General features: G+C 44.8%; 1 protein-coding gene and 1 pseudogene across 2 annotated transcripts in view; both read left to right on the top strand.

Annotated features, from left to right (window-relative positions):
• Window positions 1–24,570, top strand: part of CYFIP2 (cytoplasmic FMR1 interacting protein 2) — a 114,740-nt gene that overhangs the window by 68,480 nt on the left and 21,690 nt on the right. The window contains exons 24-25 of the mRNA XM_057730110.1: window positions 392–482; window positions 1,309–1,439. Of these exons, the coding sequence (XP_057586093.1) occupies window positions 392–482; window positions 1,309–1,439 (222 nt within the window). The remainder of the gene's footprint in view (window positions 1–391; window positions 483–1,308; window positions 1,440–24,570) is intronic.
• LOC130850576 (ubiquitin-conjugating enzyme E2 variant 1-like) lies at window positions 15,685–17,518 on the top strand (annotated as a pseudogene). The gene has a single exon (XR_009052949.1). The product of XR_009052949.1 is annotated as a ubiquitin-conjugating enzyme E2 variant 1-like (transcript).

Below are 24,570 nucleotides of genomic sequence, written 5' to 3'. Positions count from 1 at the left end.
ATATACCGTAGACTGGGCAGCTTCACTGACAGTTCTGGAGCTGGAAGTCCAGGATCACAGTACCAGCATGTGAGGACCAGCATCGTAGTTCACAGACAGCTGCCTTCTCGTGTCCTCACGTGGCAGAGAGAAACATCTCTCTGTCCCCTCTCTTCTTATGAGGACATTAATGCTATCATGGGGGCTCCACCCTTGTAACCTAGTTCCTTCCCATCTCCAGATACCATCACACTGGGGATTAGGGTTTCAACAGATGAATTTGGGGGGAATACAGATATTCGGTCCACAGCACTTATCCCCGTACACCCCAGTAGCCCAGCATTCGGCTCCGAGATGCACGTGTGCAGCAGCAGTGGCTGGTTTCACTCATCTTGTACTCTTCTTTTGTCAGCTCCAAGGGACCATTCTCCAGTATGTGAAAACACTGATTGAGGTCATGCCCAAGATATGCCGCCTGCCCCGGCATGAGTACGGCTCCCCAGGTCGGTGACGGGGAACCAGCGGTGGGGTGTGGTGATAGGAAAATAATTCAGACCCGTCCCACGGGGGAAGGGTGTTCTGGCCACCTGCCTTGAAGTGTTTGCTCCTCTAACGTGGCAGCAAGCTGTCAGAGCGCTGGGTCTGTGCCCTCCCTCTGCCACTAAATGGCTTTGGACCCTTCGTCATCCCTTGAGCAATACTATCACCTTCCATCAGTGAAAGCACAGGATGCCCACTGGGCCCGCTTCACAGCACTGCCAGGAAGCGGGACAAGGTCTGCAGACATGAGAACGGTGCAATCCTCAGTAGCAAGGTTTAGTTGTAAAGGTCTTCCTTAGCTCAGCACACCTTCATTCTTCCCTCCACGTGCCTGTTTGGAGGAGGCTGATGCCCCAGGTATGGCATAAAGTGGCATTTCTAAGGTAAGTCAGGAAATTGGAGCTTTTGCCACTCAACTCTTGGGCAGAGAAATTAGCCTTTCCTTCCCTAATAGTGAAAGCACGTGGACTGAATTTGGGGCCTGGCCGGTAGGGGTGGTTGGGAAAGGTGGAGACTATGAGTTTGGTACCAGGTGTTTTTTCTAAGTATCAAGATGTCCGGCGCTGGGTCAGTGTGAGTCAGCGTAGGGACGGGCTGGGGCCGAAAGCTCTAGTTTTCATTCCTGGCTGCCCCACGTAGCCGTGGACGTGCCGCTTACCCTCTCGGAGCCTCATCAGAAACGGGGGTATCAGTGCCTCGTCCGTGGTATCATCACGAGTATTACAGGAGATACTGCAGATACAGTGCTGAGCACGGACCTCCGGCTGACCCTCCCCCTGCATCTCCCAGGGATCCTAGAGTTCTTCCACCACCAGCTGAAGGACATCATCGAGTACGCAGAGCTCAAAACCGACGTGTTCCAGAGCCTGAGGGAGGTGGGCAACGCCATCCTGTTCTGCCTGCTTATCGAGCAAGCTCTGGTGAGTCCTGAGCCCCGAGGGATTGGGGCATCTCCGGGCTGGAAGGGACCCGCACCCCAACAGATGCCTGAGGCCCCTCGAGCGCACCCAACCAGGAGCCCTGCAGCTTAGCTCTGTGCTCTTCCAGGGCGGGCCCACACGCCTCTCTCTTCCATTCAGATCGCGCCGACCATTCGGGCACGGAGGGGAAGCAGGCCCCAGAGTCAGACAGGCCTGGGTTCGATCTCGGCCCCGCTCCGCTAGTGGCAGGGCCTCAGCAGCCCGGCGGAGCCTGGGTTTTCCCTTCCCTCACTAGACCCGTGACAACTCCTGGCTGCCCCGGGCCGCGCACTGCGTGGGGGATGCAGCGGTAGCCGGGCCCCGCCTCGTGCCCTGGATGGTGGAGGGCAGACCTGCCCTGAAGCGTGTTGACAGAGAAATGATGTGTTTACAGACAGTCACAGCAAGTGCTGTGAGCGGTGCGTGCCGGGTCCGGCCTGGTGGGAACCTAAAACCTGGTGTGGTCTTGCGGGTGAGGGAGGACCTCTCTGAGGAGGAGACCTGGAGGACGACCAGGACTCGGCCTGGTGGAAAACCAAGGACAGCTGTTGCAGACTAAGGAAAGGGCACGTAGTGTTGTCTTCATTTGCTGTGACGGAAGACTGAGTCTGTGCTGCAGGGCAGTTTAAAGGCTGAAAGGAGATAAGGCATGTACAGTGCATACAGTAAGAGCTAAATGATTGATCGGCATTATCGTAATGGGAAAAAGCACGAGTCCCTGTGCTTCCACCTCCTGGGACCACACGGAACCAGCACGCCCTTTCCCACCAGGCCAGCCCTCGTGGCTTATTCACAGAGGCTGTGCTCTCCACATCCTCCCAGTGCTCTCCACTTTGCTGTGGGCCCACGAGGCGTCCGCAGGTGGGCCCAGCCCTCCAGTCTCGGGGTAACTGGTACAGCCGGCACAGTGGAAGGAGAGGCAGAGGGGTGCTGCATGGCTCTCAGGACACAGCCGGAACATCTTCCAGCATCCGTTCCTGCCTTGCTCTGTCTGCACACACATTCAGCGGGAGGGTATTGACAGCCTGCTTGTTGCCAGGTGCAGCCCTGAGTGGTGAGTAAATGGCCATGAATAAGACAGGCAAATTATTACCATTTTTATTCCGGAGCGGGAGACTATTGAGTCAGTAAACAGCCAGAGATGTGAATGCAGATGGTACGTGATGTGAAAGAGTAAACAGGGAAACAGGAGAGCTGGAGAGTCATGCGTGCCGGGAAGACTGTGCTGTTTTTGGAGAGGATGGAGCTTGATGTCTTTCAGAAATGGAGAGAACCCTGGAGTGAGCTGAATTGAAGAGGCAAAGTGGCCCAGGTGGGAGAGGCGGGTGGCCTCAGTCCTGGGCCGTGTGAGCCTCGCGGGAAACCTTAGGATGCTGTGAGATGGAGAGTGGGGGGTCTGATTTACTTTTTTAAAGGCCCTTTAGCTCTAGGGAGAAGCAGCAGCTGGAAGGTGAATGAAGGGCAAGGCTGTTTGTAGTTGTCCAGTCCAAGGGTCCTCCTGGAGGGAGGAGGCACAGGGAGAGGGGCAGGAAAAGGAAGGAATTTGGAAGGAGATGGAACAAAGGTGGAGAGAGGTGGGAAGGAAGCAGTAAGAGCAAGAACTCAGAATAAGAGCCCGAGAGGATTCCTGCCTGTAACCGTGCGAATTGCAGTGAGCCAGCTCAGTCCACACCTCCATGTCCCCATCCCTGCAGCCAGGGACGTGGACCAGCTGCTCTCTCAGACCCTTCCCACCCGACGGTCTCTGAACACAGCCTGTTTTGCTCTTCCTCTACATGGAGTAATAGCCTCTCTGTTCCCCTTTAAATGGACTCTCGAGACAGCTAAGTGTTCCTCTTCACGGTAACAGGTTTTTAACATGGTTCAGTGGACCGGGTTGCTATGGCAATGTAGCCTTCAAAAGTCACAGGGATAAGATATGTAGGAGAAACTGCTCAAGGCCTCAGGAAGAGGAGCACCAGGAGACATGGAAGTGGGGCAGGTCCCTGAGGCCTCACTCAGTTCCTGGTGTCTCTCATCAGCACTGCCTATCACGAGGAGCATCAATTAGCTTCCCCTGTACAGACCCCAAGAGGCAGCCTGCGGATGGGGCCGTAAGGAAAGGAAAATTCTGTCTCAGGCATTGCTGCCTGGGTGGTCAGTTGCACATACCACTGAGGACAACAGGACACTCACATCAAAGACCTTTAGAGCTGAGAGAGACCCCAACAGTAAATATGTCCCAACCCCCTCTATGCCTAAGTGAGGAAATAGATAACCAGAGAGGGCACAACTTGCCTGAGGTCACACAGCACATCAGCAGCAGAGGTGAAAGAACAAAAGCGTAGTTTTCCAGTTCTGATCCCAGTCCTTGGAGGGATGTGGGTGGGTAGTGAGAATCAGGAATCCCCAAAGCTGTGTGCTCTGCTTTCTACTTAGACAACTGGGGAAATCCCCAAGCTAAGACAGTGCTTTCTGAGATTAGAATGAGGCAGGAGCTTTTTAGTTGATGAAGCTGGAATTAAATATTTAAATGACACATTGTTCTCATTAAATAGGAGAACTAATAACAAAAATAAAAAAAGGAAGGAAGATGGTAGGGGAGGAAGGAGATAATCTTAGTGTATGTCTGCAGAGGAAGGGCGATTTAAACTGGAACATCTGTCCTACGGAGGACTGTGTAACAGTCAAAAAGAATTACGTACAAACAACATTATAAATGGTGAAAGACATAACACTGAGTTATGAGAAGTGAGTTGCAAAACAAGACACACATTATGATGCCATGCAAGTAAAATAAACAAAGTAAAACCAACAAAATAACCCTGCATTGAAAAATAGAAATCTAGGAAAATCATCCCAAGTAATTCATTTATTCTTTTCTAGGTTTTCAGCGAGGGAGCTAGGATTAGAGGTCAACAAGGATGTTTGCCGTATATGGAATTTCAAATTTTTTACTAGGAAAATATAGTCATGTATTACCATTGAACTAAAAATTAATTTAAAAGGCATGAATAGTATATCATAGTTTCAGAAAAATTGGAAGGATACTGAAAAGTACCAAGTGAGAAGCCTTTTGCCCACTCGTCTCTTGTGTTGTCTTCTAATAGGTTTGCAGAGTTCTGTCCTTTTGGGGGGTCCATATTGGTATATATGCTACAGATACCTTCTCTTACTCTGTGGCTTACCTTTCTTTAAAACAGATTATTAATATATCATGGATTTGTAGATGGAAGGAATATGAATTGAAAAGCCTAATCGCCTGGACAAAGATATATTTTCTTCAAGTTCAGTGCTTATAAAAAAATTTAGGGTGCAGTATCAGTCCAGGAACTCATATACCTGTGGGGTGGGTTGCTTGTTTGCTTGGTGTTTTTCATGAAGGTCTAACAAACATATAGTAATACGGTTGACCCTTGAACAACGTGGGGGTTAGAGGTGCCTACCCTCTGCGCAGCCGAAAATCCGTGAGTAACTTTACAATCAGTCCTGCGTATCTGCCGTATCGTAGCCACGGTTCCAATCAGTGGATTCAACTAACCATGGATCTTATAGTACTGCAGTATTTACGATTGAAAAATATCAGTGAAAAAGTGGACCCACACCGTTCACACCCCTGTGTTCGAGGGTTATTTGTGTATGGAATACGCAGTATTCTCACTGCACAGACGGGGTGAGTCATCCGTTTGACGGCGCATGGATGTCTGGATTGTTTAGTCTGATACCATCATGAATGAAGAGATCGTGAGTGTTCTTACACATTTCTTTTGGCAGATACATGCTCTCGTTTTTATTGGAAAATACCTAGTAGTGGAATGGCGTATGTTCAGCTTCAGTAGAAACTACCAAACAGCTTTACAAGGTGGTTGTACCAAAATATACTCCCATTCAGCAATACTTGAGACTTTTAGTTTCTTCCCATCCTCAAGAACAGTTGGATTTGTCTGTCTTTTCGTTCATAGCCTTCTGGAGGCTGTGTTGTGATATCTCACTATGGTTTTGATTTCCCTGATGACTGGATGGTGCTGAGCCTCTTCCCATATGGTGTTCCCATTTGGACAGCCTCTCTTGTGAAATGTTGTTTGATATTTTTGCCTATTTATTACTGAGTTATCTTTTCCTTATTGACTTGTAGGCATGATGTATATATTGTAGATATATGTATTACAAGTATATTTCTGTGGCATGTCTTTTGGTGAGCAGAAGTTCTTAAGGTTTATTGTATTTTACCTCTTCTTTTTCCCTCTATGATTGATGATCTTGTGACTTGTTCAAACAAATCTCCCCTACTCTTAAGTCATGAAGATATGTTCTAAGAGTTTTAGAGTTCAGCCTTTCCAGGAGTAACAGACCTTTAAGTCTATCATTCACCTGGAATTAATGTTTGTGTTGAGTGGGAGGTAGAAATCCAATTTTATTTCTTTCCAAGTTGTCTCCACATGACTGAAAAGCCCTCTTTCTCCCCGGGCTGCAGTGGTAATGCTGTGTCTGTCATTTATGAAGTGTTCACAAAGGGCGGGTCATGGCGGGCTTTTAATAAATACTAGTTGAATCGAATCAGAAATGGACCGCCATTTGTTAGGTATCTACTTATAAGGCTGTGGTGTTTTTAAAGGAAATTCTGTTACTAATGACTAGTATTTGCTCTAGTTTCTTGTACCCTGAGAAATCATAAGGGAAATATTCCACAATCACCAAGTTTTTGTTCAAATTTTGTGTGGTTTTCGAGCCATCAGCCCATTGTTTGTTATGCCAGTACACACCAGGAGAGGGCCCTATTCATTTATGGGAATGACGGAGGGCCTGAGTTCCTGGGGAGGAGACAGGCCTTCTGTCTGCCTTTCGCTGCAGGGCCTCCGGCCCAGGTCTTGAGAGTGCTCCCTGCTTTGGCCCTGTTCTTTACGTTCTCCTCCTCATAGCTGAGTGAGTCATGGTTGTACTGGTTGGTCATGAGAGCGTTACTTATCTTTACAGGAGGTGAGGACAGTTCAGGCCCAAGCTCACAGAACTGAACGCTGGTCAGATGTGAGAGAGCCGTCAGAGGCCATCCAGGGAAGGTGTCTCTACATCAGCACCACTGATATTTGGGGCCAGATACTCTGTAGTTGTGGGGCATGTCCTCTGCATGGCAAGGTGCTGAGCAGCCTCTCTGGGCTCTGCCCCACAGATGCCCGTAGTACCTCCCCAGCTGTGACACCAAAAATGTCCCCAGATATTGCCTAATATTGCTTCGGAAGACAAAACCTCCCCCTGTTGAGAACCACTGATCTGGTGCAATCCCACATTTTGCAGATAGGAAACTGAGTCCTCGAGAGGGAGATAACCTCAGAGCTACAGCTACTGCAGGAGTTGAGACAGGAACCCAAGATCCTCACAGTTTGCATGCTCAGGTCCAGAGAGCTGCTCCACTGAGCTTTGCAGATTGCTCTGTTAGCATTTGTTTCTGTTTTTGTTTTAGTTCCAGCTCCATACCTGACCCCTCTATCTCCTTCTTCCACTTTTTAGTCTGTGTTCTTTAATTTTGCTTTTCTTATTGCATAACTGAAATAAATTCATTGCTAGAAAACAGGTGCAGAAAAAAGTAAACAAAACCACAGTGCCACACCAAGATAACCGTTCACATTTCAGTGTGTTTACGTTCCAGATGTTTTTATGCTCCAGCATATTACTATTAATTTCCCATATCCATTTTTTTTTAACTTTGTTTAGTTATAAACGTAATAGTCACAAGCTGAGAAGAGTGGTTACCTCTGTGAGGTGTGATGGAGGCAGGGGCCAGGGGTAGGAGTCTTCTATTTCTTACTGTACACTGTAAGTTATTGTTTTAATTTAGTGCAATAAGCATTTATTTATTTTTTTTTCCTTTAAGAGGAAATACTCCCACATTTAACAAATGTACACACCTTTTTTTTTTTTTTTTTTTTTATTTATTTTTTGGGGGGGTACACCAGGTTCAATCATCCGTTTTTATACACATATCCCCATCTTCCCTCCCTTCCTTGACTCCCCCCCCCAAGCCCCCCCCACCCTCCCCGCCCCAGTCCTCAAAGGCATCTTCCATCCTCGAGTTGGACTCCCTTTGTTATACAACAACTTCCCACTGACTATTTTACAGTTGGTAGTATATATATGTCTGTGTTACTCTCTCGCTTCGTCTCAGTTTCCCCTTCACCCCCCGCCCCCTCCCATACCTCGAGTTCTCCAGTCCATTCTCTGTATCTGCATCCTTGTTCTGGTCACTGAGTCCAACAGTACCATTTTTAGATTCCGTATATGTGAGTTAGCATACAATATTTGTCCTTCTCTTTCTGACTTACTTCACTCTGTATGACAGACTGTAGTTCTATCCACCTCATTACATATAGCTCCATCTCATCCCTTTTTATAGCTGAGTAATATTCCATTGTATATATATGCCACATCTTCTGTATCCATTCATTTGTTGATGGGCATTTAGGTTGCTTCCATGTCCTGGCTATTGTAAATAGTGCTGCAATAAACATTATGGTACATGTTTCTTTTGGGATTATGGTTTTCTTTGGGTATATGCCCAGGAGTGGGATTACTGGATCATATGGTAGTTCTATTTGTAGTTTTTTAAGGAACCTCCAAATTGTTTTCCATAGTGGCTGTACCAATTTACAGTCCCACCAACAGTGCAGGAGAGTTCCTTTTTCTCCACACCCTCTCCAACATTTGTGGTTTCCAGACTTTGTGATGATGGCCATTCTGACTGGTGTGAGGTGATACCTCATTGTGGCTTTGACTTGCATTTCTCTGATGATTAGTGATGTGGAGCATCTTTTCATGTGTGTGTTGGCCATCTGTATGTCTTCTTTGGAGAAATGTCTATTTCGGTCTTCTGCCCATTTGTGGATTGGGTTATTTGCTTTTTTGGTATTAAGCTTCATGAGCTGCTTGTATATTTTGGAGGTTAATCCTTTGTCCGTTGCTTCATAGGCAATTATTTTTTCCCACTCTGAGGGTTGCCTTTTAGTCTTGTTTATGGTTTCTTTTGCTGTGCAAAAGCTTTTAAGTTTCATGAGGTCCCATTCATTTATTCTTGATTTTATTTCCATGATTCTAGGAGGTGGGTCAAAAAGGATGGCGCTTTGATGGATGTCATATAGTGTTCTGCCTATGTTTTCCTCTAGGAGTTTGATAGTGTCTGGCCTTACATGTAGGTCTTTAATCCATTTGGAGTTTACTTTTGTGTATGGTGTTAGGAAGTGTTCTAATTTCATTCTTTTACATGTTGCTGCCCAGTTCTCCCAGCACCACTTATGGAAGAGGCTGTCTTTTTTCCATTGTATATTCTTGCCTCCTTTGTCAAAGATAAGGTGCCCATATGTGTTTGGGCTTACTTCTGAGTTCTCTATTCTATTCCATTGATCTTCCTTTCTATTTTTGTGCCAGTACCATACTGTCTTGATCACTGTGGCCTTGTAGTATAGTTTGAAGTCAGGAAGCCTGATTCCACCAACTCCATTTTTCCTTCTCAAGATTGCTTTGGCTATTCGGGGTCTTTTGCGTTTCCATACAAATCGTAAGATTTCTTGCTCTAGTTCTGTGAAAAATGCCATTGGTAATTTGATCGGGATTGCATTGAATCTGTAAATTGCTTTGGGTAGTACAGACATTTTCACGATGTTGATTCTTCCAATCCAGGAACATGGTATGTCCCTCCATCTGTTTGTGTCGTCTTTGATTTCTTTCATCAATGTCTTAAAGTTTTCTGCATACAGATCTTTTGCCTCCTTAGGCAGGTTTATTCCTAGGTATTTTATTCTTTTGGTTGCAATGGTGAATGGGAGAGTTTCCTTAATTTCTCTTTCTGCTCTTCCGTTGTTAGTGTATAGGAATGCAAGAGATTTCTGTGCATTAATTTTGTATCCTGCTACTTTACTAAACTCATCAATGAGTGCTAGCAGTTTTCTGGTAGAGTCTTTAGGGTTTTCTATATATAATATCATGTCATCTGCAAAGAGTGACAATTTTACTTCTTCTTTTCCAATTTGGATTCCTTTTATTTCTTTTTCTTCTCTGATTGCTGTGGCTAACACTTCCAAAACTATGTTGAATAATAGTGGTGAGAGTGGACACCCTTGTCTTGTTCCTCTTTTTAGGGGGAATTCTTCCAGTTTTTCTCCATTGAGAACAATGTTGGCTTTTGGTTTTGCATATATGGCTTTTATTATGTTGAGGTAATTTCCTTCTATGCCCATTTTCTGGAGAGCTTTTATCATAAATGGATGTTGAACTTTGTCAAAAGCTTTTTCTGCATCTATTGAAATGATCATATGGTTTTTATCCTTCAATTTGTTGATATGATGTATCACATTGATTGATTTGCGTATATTGAAGAATCCTTGCATCCCAGGGATAAACCCCACTTGATCATGGTGTATGATTTTTTTAATGCGCTGTTGCAGTCTGTTAGCTAGTATTTTGTTGAGGATTTTTGCATCTATATTCATCAGTGATATTGGTCTATAGTTTTCTTTTTTTGTGACATCTTTGCCTGGTTTTGGTATCAGGGTGATGGTAGCCTCGTAGAATGAGTTTGGGAGTGCTCCGCCTTCTGCAATATTTTGGAAGAGTTTGAGAAGGATAGGTGTTAACTCTTCTCGAAATGTTTGATAGAATTCGCCTGTGAACCCATCTGGTCCTGGGCTTTTGTGTGTTGGGAGATTTTTAATCACTGCCTCAATTTCCGTACTTGTGATTGGTCTGTTCATGGTTTCTATTTCTTCCTGGTTCAGTCTTGGAAGATTGTATTTTTCTAAGAATGTATCCATTTCTTCCAGGTTATCCAATTGATTGGCATACAGTTGCTTGTAGTAGTCTCTCATGATGTTTTGTATTTCTGAGGTGTCCGTTGTTACTTCTCCTTTTTCATTTCTAATTCTGTTGATTTGCATCTTCTCCCTTTTTTTCTTGATGAGTCTGGCTAATGGTTTATCAATTTTGTTAATCTTCTCAAAGAACCAGCTTTTAGTTTTATTTATTTTTCTTATGGTTTCTTTCCTTTCTTTTTCATTTATTTCTGCTCTGATCTTTATGATTTCTTTCCTTCTGCTCACTTTAGGGTTTCTTTGTTCTTCTTTCTCTAGTTGTTTGAGGTGTAAGGTTAGGTTGTTTATTCGATCATTTTCTTGTTTCTTAAGGTAGGACTGTATTGCTATAAACTTCCCCCTTAGAACTGCTTTTGCTGCATCCCATAGGTTTTGGGTTGTTGTGTTTTCGTTGTCATTTGTTTCTAGATATTTTTTGATTTCCTCTTTGATTTCTGTAGTGATTCCTTGGTTGTTTAAGAGTGAATTGTTTAGCCTCCATGTGTTTGTCTTTTTTGCAGTTTTTTTCCTGTAATTGATATCTAGTCTCATGGCGTTGTGGTCTGAGAAGATGCTTGATATGATTTCAATTTTCTTGAATTTGCTGAGGTTTGATTTGTGACCCAAGATGTGATCTATCCTGGAAAATGTTCCGTGTGCACTTGAGAAGAACGTGTATTCTGTCGTTTTTGGATGGAATGTCCTGTAAATATCAATTAAGTCGAGATGGTCTAATGTGTCATTTAAAGCTTGTGTGTCTTTATTTATTTTCTGTTTGGATGATCTGTCCATTGATGTAAGTGGGGTGTTCAAGTCTCCCACTATAATTGTGTTCCTGTCGATGTCCCCTTTTATAGCTGTTAGCATTTGCCTTATGTATTGAGGTGCTCCTATATTGGGGGCATAGATATTTACCATTGTGATATGTTCTTCTTGGATGGATCCCTTGATCATTATGTAGTGTCCTTCCTTGTCTCTTTTAATAGTCTTTACTTTCAAGTCTAATTTGTCTGATATGAGTATTGCTACTCCAGCTTTCTTCTGACTTCCATTTGCATGGAATATCTTTTTCCATCCCTTTACTTTCAGTCAATATGTATCCCTTGGTCTGAAGTGGGTTTCTTGTAGGCAGCATATAGAAGGGTCTTGTTTTTGTATCCATTCAGCCAGTCTGTGTCTTTTGGTTGGAGCATTTAATCCATTTACATTTAAGGTGATTATTGACATGTGTGTTCCAATTACCATTTTCTTAATTGTTTTGAGTTTGTATTTGTAGGTGTTTTCCTTTTCTTGTGTTTCCTACTTACAGAAGTTCCTTTAGCACTTATTGTAAGGCTGGTTTGGTGGTGCTGAATTCTCTTAACTTTTGCTTGTCTGGAAAGCTTTTGATTTCTCCCTCAAATCTGAATGAGATTCTTGCTGGGTAGAGTATTCTTGGCTGTAGGTTTCTCTCTTTCAGGACTTTCAGGATATCCTGCCATTCCCTTCTGGCCTGCAGAGTTTCTGTGGAAAGGTCAGCTGTTATCCTGATGGGTTTTCCCTTATATGTTGTTTGTTGCTTTTCTCTTGCTGCTTTTAATATTTTTTCTTTGTGTTTAGTTGTCATTAGTTTGATTAATATGTGTCTCGGTGTATTTCTCCTTGGGTTTATTCTGTATGGGACTCTCTGTGCTTCTTGGACTTGGTTAATTATTTCCTTTCCCATGTTGGGGAAGTTTTCCACTATAACCTCTTCAAATATTTTCTCAGACCCTTTCTTGTTTTCTTCTTCTTCTGGGATGCCTATAATTCGAATGTTGGTACGCTTAATGTTATCAGTGAGGTCTCTGAGACTGTCTTCTAATCTTTTTATTATTTTTTCTTTTTCCTGCTCTGTGGCAGTTATTTCCCCCATTCTATCTTCCAACTCACTTATTCGTTCTTCTGCCTCAGTCATTCTGCTGGTTATAGCATCTAGAGTATTTTTAATTTCAGTTATTTTGTTATCCATTGCTGTTTGTTTTTCTGAGTTCTTATGAACTGTTTCTTGTACTTTCTCTATTTTGTTATCGAGATTTTGTATCATTTTTACTATCATTACTCTAAATTCCTTTTCAGGCATTTTTCCTATTTCCTCCTCATTTATTTGGTCTTGTGGGTTTTTTTCCTGCTCCTTTGCCTGCATGGTGTTTCTTTGTTTCCTCATGGTTGTCCAAACTTTTGGGGTTGCTTGTCCTTGGGTTTTTTTGCGTTATTCTGTGACCAGCAGAGGTTCCTTTATTGTTCATCTGTAAGCGTCAGTGTGTGGGGAGGGAGAGGGTACAATAGTGGCTCCTTCTCCTGGGAGGGAGTGAGCAGTGGCGCACTGATGTCTCAGTCAGGCTTGGAGGTGCCTGTTGCAGAGGGCGCCGGTGGCTCAGGCGTAAACAGAAAGTCTTGGAGTTGGGCCTCTCTCGGGGGTTTTTTTCTTTTCTTTTTTTTTTTTTTTTCCTCTCGGCAGCCTCCCTGCTGCTGGCGTTGCAAGGGGTTTTAATCTAGCCCCACCCGAGTGCCTGAGGGTACTTGTTATCCCTGAGCGCCTTAGGTGGCCCGCAGGGGGTCTCTCCACTGCCTGTTGCAGAGGCACGGAAAGAGAGAGAGAGAGGCTATGCGCGTGGCTCCTCCCAGCCGCCAGTGAGCCTGCAGCCTCCAGCCGCCATCATGGCCGGGCAGCTCTCAGGAATGGGCACTCCTCTCCGCGGGCCTCCTCCCTCCTGTCCTCTCGGTCCGTCACCCTACCGGCAACAATGTTTCCCACACTGAACCAGCTCTCCTGCTCCCACACTCCCGCTCTTGGACCCTCCGTTCAGCCGCGGATCGATGTCTTGGTCCGGGAACGCTGAGCTGCGCTGCGGACCCTCCGAATGTTTCTCACTCCCTCCCATCTGCCACAGCTCCGCCGCTTCACCCTCTTTGAGCCCTCGTAGATGCCTCCCTACCGGCTATGTCGGGCTCCCCGCAGTCCCATCCGGTGTCTGAGGCCGTCTGCTGGTGTTCAGCTGGTTCTCTGTGAGAATTACTGCGTCCTTCCGTGCATTCCCAATGCATCTGTGGGGAGGGATGCACTCCACGTCTCTCTACTTCGCCGCCATCTTTTCCTCTCCACACCTTTTTTTTTTTTTTTTTTTTAATTATTTATTTGGTTATGCTGGGGCTTAGTAGCGGTACATGGGATCTTTGTTGCTGTGTGCGGGATGTTCATTGTGGCGTGCAGGGTCTTTTTTTAGTTGCAGCAAGTGGGATCTTTTAGTTGCAGCATGTGGCCTCTTAGTTGTGGCATGCAGGATTTGGTTCCCTGACCAGGTATCGAACCCGGGCCCCCTGCAATGGGAATGCAGTCTCAACTGTTGGACCACCAGGGAGGTCCCAACAAAGGTACACACTCTTGATGCATGAGAGGTTAAAAGCAGAAGCCCACCCTCCACCACCCACCTCAGACTGTCACTCCATATACCACCTATACTTGATCCAGGGTTATTTTGCCTTTCACCCTGAGAAAAGACGCCCCCAGTTACACAGAACACACATTCTGTACCTACACCCAGGCACCATCAAGTGGCTCCTCTCAGCCTGTTTCCTCCAGCCCAGACCCAGAACCCAGTGGTTTTCTTGGCTGGAAATGAGCCAGGCTTTGTGAGAAGGAGGCATCTTGACTCCTTTCCTTTCTATGGCTTTACAGTTTTTAAGCACATTTACATCCTTTCTTACCTGACCTAATCTGGGAAACAAACCTGTTAGGCTCATCAACATATCAGGTACCTGGAAAAAAATGGTCTGTTAGTAAGAGTCGTTGGTTCTGCAAGCCATGACCGTGACCCTCCAAGGGCCCAGCAGTGTGTAAGACTCCGGGGCTCACAGATCACTGGACACAGACGGCACTGTTCACCATCTACACCCTCTGTCTGCAGTATGGAGGGCTAGCCCTCTAGGGGGGTGGGCAGGATGATCCCAGGGCCTTTAACTATTTAAAACTGAAAAAACAGGAGAGAAATTCAGCCCTCCCTATTTACTAACACACCGCTCGACAATGACAGCTGTCTAGAGTTGATCACACACACACATGCCAGTTGAGGTGTTTGCTTAAAATTTTACTAATGAAAGTGTGTGGTCAAGAAAGTTTGGAGGGACTTCCTAGGTGGTGCAGTGGTTAAGAATCCGCCTGCCAATGCAGGGGACACGAGTTTGATCCCTGCTCCAGGAAGATCCCACGTGCTGCAGAGCAACTAAGCCCATGCACCACAACTATTCAGCCTGTGCTCTAGAGCCCGTGAGCCACAACTATTGAGCCCATGTGCCGCAACTACTGAAGCCCGTGTGCCTAGAGCCCATGCTCCGCTACTGGAGAAGCCACCGCAATGAGCTAGTGCAACAATAAAGATTAGCCCCCGCTCGCCACAACTACAGAAAGCCCTTGTGCAGCAACGAAGACCCAATGCATCCAATAAATTAACTAATTAATTAAATTTTTTTTAAAAGAAAAAGTTTGGAGATGGACAGCCTATATCCACAACAACTGAGTGAAAAGTGGCATCAAACAAGCACTGATCTGTGAAACACAGGTGGTGAGAGGGGTGATAGGAAAGATTTCCCAGGTGAGGGTTGTTTTTGTATCCTCAGCCCTGAATACAGAGTTCATTAACTATAGTCTCCATGAATGGGTGCAGGGACACGTCATCATCTTTGTCCTAGATGATGAGTAGAAACATGCCTTTTGATCCTCGAAAATCTTCAGGATACCACCATTCAGTGGGAGACAGAGGCAGTCAGTCACCTTCATCTAAAGCTTTGTCCTCTGTGCTTGGGATATGCTATGCTTATTTCATTATCCTTGCCAGTAATTGCCATGAAATCAGACCCTTACCTATTTCTATATTGATGACTTTTCTTTGAGGAGAACCCAATGGATAGAATGCCTAGAAGCTGAGGCTTTCAGGGGTCATCATGCAGTTTGCTCTACTAAGAGTTATAGATCTTCAAACACTCAGGAGGTAGTGTAATGGTCTCATTAAAATCTCTGAAAAGCTCCTAAAATACCCTGATGTCTGGGCCCCATCCCACTGCAAGGAAAACAAAATCTTTGCAAATGGGGCCCTGACTAAAATGCCTAAAAGCTCCACACTTGATTGTAATGTGCAGCCAGGGTGGAGAGCCCCAGCTCTAGAAGGTCTTCTTAACTAGTATTGCCAGAGCTTAGTCACTGATGTGTTATCACAATTCTTGCCATATCTGCAGACCACGGGTCCTATTATTTACATGATATTTGTATTTAAAATAACTTTTTAACTTAAACTTATTTTAAAAGGAAACTTCATTTCACTTCCATTAAAAAAAAATTCTCTCTCGCTGTCATTAAAAAGCAACCAGAATAGGACGCAAGATGGCAGCCACCACGGGCTCGGGAGTAAAAGTCCCTCGCAATTTCCGACTGTTGGAAGAACTCGAAGAAGGCCAGAAAGGAGTAGGAGATGGCACAGTTAGCTGGGGTCTAGAAGATGACGAAGACATGACACTTACAAGATGGACAGGGATGATAATTGGGCCTCCAAGAACAATTTATGAAAACCAAATATACAGCCTTAAAATAGAATGTGGACCTAAATACCCAGAAGCACCCCCCTTTGTAAGATTTGTAACAAAAATTAATATGAATGGAGTTAATAGTTCTAATGGAGTGGTGGACCCAAGAGCCATATCAGTGCTAGCAAAATGACAGAATTCATATAGCATCAAAGTTGTCCTGCAAGAGCTCCGGCGCCTAATGATGTCTAAACAAAATATGAAACTCCCTCAGCCGCCTGAAGGACAGTGTTACAGCAATTAATCAAAAAGAAAAACCACAGGCCCTCCCCTACCCCCCATTCGATTTAAGCAGTCTTCATTTTCCACAGTAGTAAATTTTCTAGATACATCTTGTAGACCTCAAAGTACTGGAAAGGAAGCTCCCGTTCAAAGGCAGTTTATCTTAAGATACTGTAAATGATACTAATTTTTTTGTCCATTTGAAATATATAAGTTGTGCTATAACAAATCATCCTGTCAGGTGTAACCACTGTCCACATAGTTGAACTTCTGGGATCAAGAAAGTATATTTAAATTGATTCCCATCATAACTGGTGGGGCACATCTAACTCAACTGTGAAAAGACACATCACACAATCACCTTGCTGCTGATTACATGGCCTGGGGTCTCTGCCTTCTCCCCCTTCCCCTGCCTCCTTCCCTCCCTGCAACAGCCCTCCAGCTTGGGGCGGCTTATTAGAGTAGATGTGAAGGTTTCAGGTCACAGCCTGTGGGACTACTGCTGGGTGTGTGGGGGTGCTTCGTCTGCATCCCTGGTTTCTTTCTTTAAGTCTTAAATGATGCCCACTTCCAAGCCATCATCCTCTTCCCCACTCTCCACTACCACCCTTGGCCAAAGCATAGATTGTAACCCCCTCTGCTCCCCTCTGAAATTGGCCTTTGGTGAGGAATTCAGGGCTTTCCCCATGTCTTCTCCCCCCACCTTAATCGAGGGGTGCTGCTTTTTCCTTCCTCCTCCTCAAGTCCCTTTTTGCACCATCACCACCCAACACTTTCCATAACACTTCCTTGCTTTGGCCGGAAGCCATCAGGTAAGGTTGGAAAGAGTCTCTGACCTCCCTCATTTACTTTTGGAACCACAATTTATTTACTCTCCACCAGCCTGGGAAATGATATGGGTTCTCAGCCCTGCCACCCTCTGCTGTCATCATCAGCTGATGCGTTTTTTTTAGCTCGGGTTTTGATAAGGTGAAAAGAACAGTCACCAGGGTTACTCAGACCTGCCAGCTCTCAAAGTCCTTGGTGGTTAAACTTGGAGAAAGGCCACAGAAGACACTTGTAAGCACACACGGTCCCTCTGAATGAATTGTTTTCTTTTGCCTGTAATTGCTTTTGCTTTTAAAAATTGAAGAAGTTTTAAACAGGGCTCTCATTTGGTCATCCTTGAAAAATCCATTTGGGTCTAGTTTGGAATCTGACAACTGGAACAAAAAGAACCTTGAATTCGGTGCATACTTTGGTTTTGGCGCTGCTGCTTCTCACGGTCCTCAGCAGGGATTGAGAAAGAACTCGGTGTGCACGGCAGATCCCCGAAATTCCTGGCAAATTGCTGCGTTTTTCCACTTTTCTGTTCAGGACCACTAAATGCTGAGATGTGGATGCATACCGAAATAAAAGCAATTCATAGTGTTCTAAAAAAAAAAAAAAAAAAAAAAAAAGCAACCAGAATAATAAATTCCATCAAAACAAAACATGATGATATAATTCCAGTTGCTGCCTGCCTAGGCCCTGAGCCTGAGGCCTGCACTCTCTCCCTCTGTTAAAAACAGAGATTAGCAAATGTTACAGAAATGGTAAGACATGCTGGTTCCACGTGGAGACTTTCTCATTAAATTTGTCAGAAAGATTAATAGGAAACTGAGAAGGAAAAAAACATTCTCGCTGTGACTCACTGTTATGAAATCCCATCGCCCTGTACCCCCATTTCCCACCCTTTGGAAAATACCAACCTCGGATGGCACTGCCATACATCTGGGGGAAGGAAAGGCTACTTTCTTGGTCAATTTCTTGGCTGTAGATCTTTTCTAGTCTTTTCCAGACATGATTCTAATCCAGAATAATAATTCATTTTCCCCTTGACAACTCAGGTGGTGGGGGGAGGGGTGGAGGTGAGACATAGTAAGTAATATACAGCATGATTCAAGTGAGGCATAGATTGGTGGGGAAACACCACACACACACACACACACACACACACACACACACACACACACACACACACACACACACACACACACACACACACACACACACACACACACACACACACACACACACACACACACACACACACACACACACACACACACACACACACACACACACACACACACACACACACACACACACACACACACACACACACACACACACACACACACACACCAGATAAGATTAACTCACCGATTTATTCAGCCAGGACCACAGAAAGCTCCTGGAAGTGAGGGGCCCACGGAGCGGGAGCAGATGGAGCACACCTCAGGTGAGCTTCCCGCTGCACCTGGAGTCCCCACTGAGGGGCTGGAAGCTGCAGCTCGTCCTTTCTGTGCAAAGGAGGGTCGTGGTGAATGTGGGAAGCCTCATTTCATGACTGTTCCACAGGCCCCGTATCCTTGGGGCTTAGCATCAGTACGCAGGAAGCACTGGCACTGACATCTGTGTACCTCCATATAAGGGAACGTTTAGACCGCTGGGCTCGCTGGTCAGGCCCTGTCCTCCCCCTCCCCCTCCCGCGGAAAAGCCAGGGTGGGGATTCCTGTGGGGTGCTCCACCTCTAGTTTTCCAGCTCCTTTCTCCACACTCACTTCACAAAGACAAGAAAAAAAGTGCGTCAGTGTGGCTGTCTTTGTTGCTTCAAAACTCAAAATGTCGTTTAAAAAAACACTGTTTCGAGAATGGTTTGATGATTCCCCTTAGGAAATCAGCTAAAACAGTCCATAGTTTTTCACCCAGAAACAGAGCCTAAAGGTAGAGTCTAATGCTGTTGTACATGAATCTGACAGTGACCCTGTTTTTTTAAATATGTATTCTGAATCTTTATGGCATCTGCTAGCCAAGAGAAATCAAGTGCCCAGTTAGCCTCCTAGAGTGAGTGAGTTGGGAACATGAAGTTTTGTGGTATTTCATGGAAATCCCTCATAGTTCATCAGTTTTAAATTAAGATAGAAGAAAATTTTGACTGAAAGCAATGCAAAAATAAAACACTCATCCCTTGAATTTTTATGTGGGTTCCTTACAATAAAGCAATTTTGCATCCTGACTTCAAAAACCTCCTCCTTTTTACTTGCTCTGTTGACAGAGAGCAACTTTACAGTAGCTTTTATTTCTTACTAATCATCGAACGACTACTTCTCTCAACTGTAATACATTAGTGGTTGTCCTAAGCAATAGGAATAATAAGCATTAGCGTGGCACGTGGTAAGTGTAGCCGTTGTCACTCATTAGCTCCTCCCAGGGGGGACCCTGTGCAGAAGCAGGAGCACACAGCAGTTCCCAAACCAGGGAGTCCTTGGAATACTTTTTGGTAGAGAAATTGCTTCGTCTTCACACTTTAGAAAACTCATCGTGGTTGGATCCTGGATCCCCCAAAATAGACTATAAAAGAAACACCTTAGGAGCAACCCGGAAATGTTACTATGTTATATGATACCAAGAATTTTTTGATGTAGGTGATCACAATACTGAGGTTACATAAGAGGATGTCCTTGTCTTTAGGAATTAGGTTCTGAAGTATTTAAAGCTGAATGATGCAATGGCTTCCACTTACTTTCAGAAGATCCAGTAAATCAGAAAGAGAGCAGATATGGCAAAATGTTCCTTGGCAATCTACATCAAGAGTATAAGGATGTTCGTTGTTCTTTCAAATATTTTGTCTGTCTAACATTTTTCATAACACAAACTTGAGGGGTGTGTGAAGGAAGCTGAATCATGGAATCTGGAACGTTAAGAAGAAAAACGGTCACTGAGCAGACAAGGTCATGATTGTATAAGGAGGAAGAAAAGTTATGAGGGTTTTGGGTGGGGTTTTTTTTCAGCTACTTCCGCTAGTTGGTGGAATTTATTCTCGGTAGCATATGCCCCAGAGCTACGTCTGACCTCATTTTTTTAATTTATAGAGGCATCTGCTGGTGCCGAACTCAGCCACGACTCTCATGCTGCCCATCTGTTTGATTTGTGAGCAGGAAATAGCAGTTCAGGATCATAGAAAGCCGAAGCTGGGGAAGCTGGCCAGTCCAAACTAGAAGGAGGCCACCCAGGTTCGTGAGTGCCCCTGGGAGGGCACGCAGGACAGCACTGTCAGCTGCCCTCCCCCCAGGGTGGGGAGATTTTCCCTCTGCTTCTGGGTCTTCTAGAGAAAACAGTGATGCCTTCTCCCTGTGCTCAGCTGAAGAGAAACGTTTCCAGTCCAGCTTCTTTGAGGGTCACTGCCTTTCCGTTCTTGCTCAAGGTGGAATTTACTAGTAGGTAAAGCGTTAGGGGATAAAAGACAGAGCTGATTTGCCCATGTAGCAGTAGAAAGATCTTCATACCATTGTAAATCAGACCATGCTACGCTCCATCTGAAAACTGACAGGTGGCTTCTCACGGTACTTAAAAATCTTTTTTTTTTTAATTTATTTTATTCACGTATAGTTGATTTATAATGTTTTGTTAATCTCTTCTGTCCTTGTACTTAAAATTCTAACCCCCAACTTTGACCTCTGAGGCCCAGAGAATTCAGCCATGCCTACTTCTCCAACCCCATCTTTTATTACCACTCTCTCCCTAGCTGCACAGTCCAGCCGCATCAACCACATGGCCAGCCCTGAAGGTCAGGCTAGAGATAAGAAATCTGAGGTACCCTGAGGAGCTGCATCAGGACCAAGGCTGAATCTTATTATCCTTGGCTTCTACCCTAATGCTTTCTGATGTTTACACCCTTGGTATTAGAATTCAATGGGAACCAAGAGCACCCCTCAAACAAAAACATCTCTCTGCTTTCTACCACAGTATCTGAAATTCTCCTGTTAGAGACTTACCTTGTTGATTTGAAATGTTACCTGATCTTTAGAATCCCTGCTAAAATACAAAGTCTGCTGAGACTGTTTGGGGGAAAGATAATACTGTGAGAGTCAGTACCTTAGTGGGTACTCATTTATCAAATAATTTTGAGGAGTAGGAAGATCACTCAGGAAAAGGTGTGGGGAAACTGAAAGACCTCCTCCAGGTGAAAACAAAAACAAACCAAAGAAAAACATTAAAGTTGAAACCCTGTACTGTGCTTGGTGAGATGTTGATAGTATACACTAAGTGATAAAAATAGATTATGGAAGAGATATTTTATATTCCATTCTTATTTTAAAATATATGCTTAAATGTTTTATGCACAGAAAAACCTGGCAGCATAAACCCCAAAAGGTGATGACCCCTGGATGATGGGGTTATAAATTTTTCCTTTTGTAAAAAAAAGTATCTGCATCTTCTGTTTTTTCAAAAATAGCCAAAAAGAAAGGGGCTAGAGTGACAATTTTAAAAACATATCTAGTGTATTGCACAGTGACTGTATTTAACAGTACTGTAATATACATTTGAAAGATGTTAAGAGAGTAAATCTTAAATGTTCTCAGTGCCACAAGAACAAAAATGGTAATTGTATGAGGTGAAGAATACGTCAGATAACCTTATTGTGGCAATCATTTCACAATATATACGTGTATCAATCACCACATCATACACCTTAAACTTACATAATATTATGTGTCAATTTTATCTCAGTATATCTGGGGAAAAAAAGCTGTGTCCACTAAAGTAATAGTTTTTCAAAGGATAGCCTTTTCCTAGAGGCTGAATTAAGTATTGGGTACATTTCCAGAAGAAAGTGACAAATGTCAAGTCAAGTAACACATGTAAAGTGATTCAAATGTTGCTGTTGATGGTTCTTGGAAACCAAGGATAACAAATTTGTAGCTTGAGTGCCAGTGCCCCTATTATGCCCAAGACAGCTATTAATAATCCATCCTGCTCAGCCCGATGTGATGTCAGAATCCTCTCCAGAAGCAACCACTGCCTCTCAGTCATGGTTGGTACATGAGATGACCCCACGGCCGTCACTAGCACATATGTTGCCTTCAGGCAAATCATGGAAAGGTATCATCTCTCGAGATCTTCCACCTCCTTCATTTGAAATATTTTCATAATATATTGATGTGTTTATAGAACAAAACGCATCTGCTGGAAAATCATTATAAACAATCGATCTCTAATGTCTACAATATGTTTGGCATCCCTAGGACAGGATACCCTTGAACAGTACACTATCTGCATAAGCCATTCACAGCAGCCCTGGGTGATACTTTTTTGTCATCTCGGCTGGAGATCTAACCCCGGCAAAAAAGTAAATCCTTATCTCCCCCTGCCAAAAAAACCAGAGTGGTCTGAGACCCCTGGAAACTGCCCAGTTGTCCTGACATTCTAGCACTGGAGTTCGTCCTGCTTTGGTATCTGGGAGGCAACTGAAATGCCCACTTACTCTTGGTCAGATGTACAGTCCATATAGCAAGGCAATACGGCAAGACGTAGGACGCTAACTAGATATCATTAACCAGTCAGCTGTTTTCATTTCAGGGCAACATGGAAGGAAGGAAGACTGAGGGTCTTTGTTCCAATTAAAACTCAGACTTAATTCCATTTTTTTCTCAGTCCATGAATTTGCTAATTTCACATTCCAGTGATTTGCAATGAACATAGTTCCCTGGGGCCTTTGCTATTGCATTGGCCAGATTGCAGGCCCAGCCTCCCCCTCCCAACACCCAGCATTTTAGGTGTGCTGTCCAATGGTTCTGTAGATGTGTTCTGAGTGGCAGAGTCCGCTGGGCTTCATGATGGGTAAGGGTAACTCAAATGGTGAGAACATTTTCCACCCAGCAAGTTCTAAATCGGTCACTTGGAGTTTTTAAATCAGCATTCCCAACTTGAGACTTGGTACAGGCACGCGGGAATCCTTGTGCTTTTGTCCCTCTCAAGAAAGACCTATGTCCATCCAGTAGAGCAGAATGAAAGAGCAGGGTAAGGTTGGTTTTAGAAAAGATGATTGTCCTGTAGCCCCAGTAACCACCTGCAGGTCAGGCCAGACCTGTATCAGCAAGAGAATCCTGAGAGGTCTTGGCTACAGCTTATCACATGCTTCTTTATTAAACAAGGAGTATTACCATATACCCTGTCTATATCCAAAAGAGTGTGCAGTGCCTTATACTTAAAGAAATTGTTTCACTGAGTCTAGGGACCATTACACAGAATAAGACCAAAAAGGCATCAAGAGGCAGAGGAGAAGGCCAGGGCGCCTTACATCAGACTCCCTCAGCCCAGTTTCAGGTTGATTCCCAGGTACTGTCCTGGAAAGCGTGTATCTTTGGACTCAGAAACCCTGAATGCAAGTCTTACCCTCTGTACTTGACAGCTATGAGCCTCTGGGGAAATGGTTAAATCCCTGAGCCTTAGTTTCCACACCGCCCACAGTGCTGGGGCTAGGTCCCTACTTCCCAGAGCCTTTGTATGAAATGAGGTTACGAGAGCCCCTTCCCTCCTCTTCCCACAGCACAGCACGGAGACTTTGACTCTCCTTCCCTGGAAGTCCCCTCAAAATGAGAGGTCTGACTGCCTGCAGCCCGGTCAGCCCCCACCCCCACCCCTTGCCCGCTGAGCAAATGATTTCCTGCTCTCTGCACACCAGCCATCTCATCTCCGATCTCAATCTTCCCTCTGTCTGTGATTGCATCTTTCCTGCCCATCCTCCCAGGCACATCTCAGGGCCATCATTACCTCATTCCTCCCAGTTCCCGTATTCAGCACCTACTGTATCAAATGTCTGTTCTCTGCAAGACACCTGGCGTTATTTCTCCCTCCTCCGAGTCTCCAGAGCCCGTGGTTGCAAATTTCTTTGGCACCTAGTGATTCTGTTTATTTCCCAGTCACAGGTGTCCTTAACCCTCTTCCCCCAGTAGATTATAAACTTCATTGAAACCTAGTTCTCCCAGTCTTACCTGCCATCATGTTTCCTGCAGCATCCAGGCCCCGCTCCGGTCAGAAAATGGTAACACTCTGTGGATGTTTGGTGAACAGAGGGAAGAAAGAAAGAGGCAGCACTGAGTGCAGAGGGGTAGCATTCTGCCCTACACCTGGCTGGAAAGGTGGCCTGCCATCCCTGTTCGGGTTGTGTGTTGATAGCCATGGACAGAATTTATCAGTCTCCCCTTCATCTCAAGTGTCACTTTGCACCTTCTCTTTCTCATAGAGTCAGAAGAATTGAAATATCTGGAAAGGTCTGGTCACCTGGCGAAGTCCCCACTCACACCTGGCCTTAAACTTGTGTATTCCTTTCTCCTGGAGTCAGTTTCCATCCTCGTGCTGTTGATTCCCAATTTTAGATCCACTCTGTGGCGCCCTAGGCCTTATGTCTAGTTGCCTTTTAGACATCTTCTCTTGGGTGTCCACAGAAATTCACCTTGCCCGGATCTGATCTCAGCTTCCTCCTGCCTGCAAACTCACTGTGTCTTCTGACCCTGTGAATGGCTCAGCATGGGTGTCCTTTCCCTCTCTCTGCTGTCATATCCAGTCTGTAGTTGGGTCTCTGATATCTGCTCCCCACCCTCTGTCTCCTTTGCCACAACTCCAGGTCCTGCTATCTCTTAGTTGGCCGATTCCAA

This window comes from Hippopotamus amphibius, chromosome 1, assembly GCF_030028045.1.
Source record: "Hippopotamus amphibius kiboko isolate mHipAmp2 chromosome 1, mHipAmp2.hap2, whole genome shotgun sequence".
NCBI lineage: Eukaryota > Metazoa > Chordata > Mammalia > Artiodactyla > Hippopotamidae > Hippopotamus > Hippopotamus amphibius.
The sequence above is the reverse complement of the archived record's forward strand: the minus strand, read 5'-3'. Positions and strand labels throughout refer to the sequence as shown.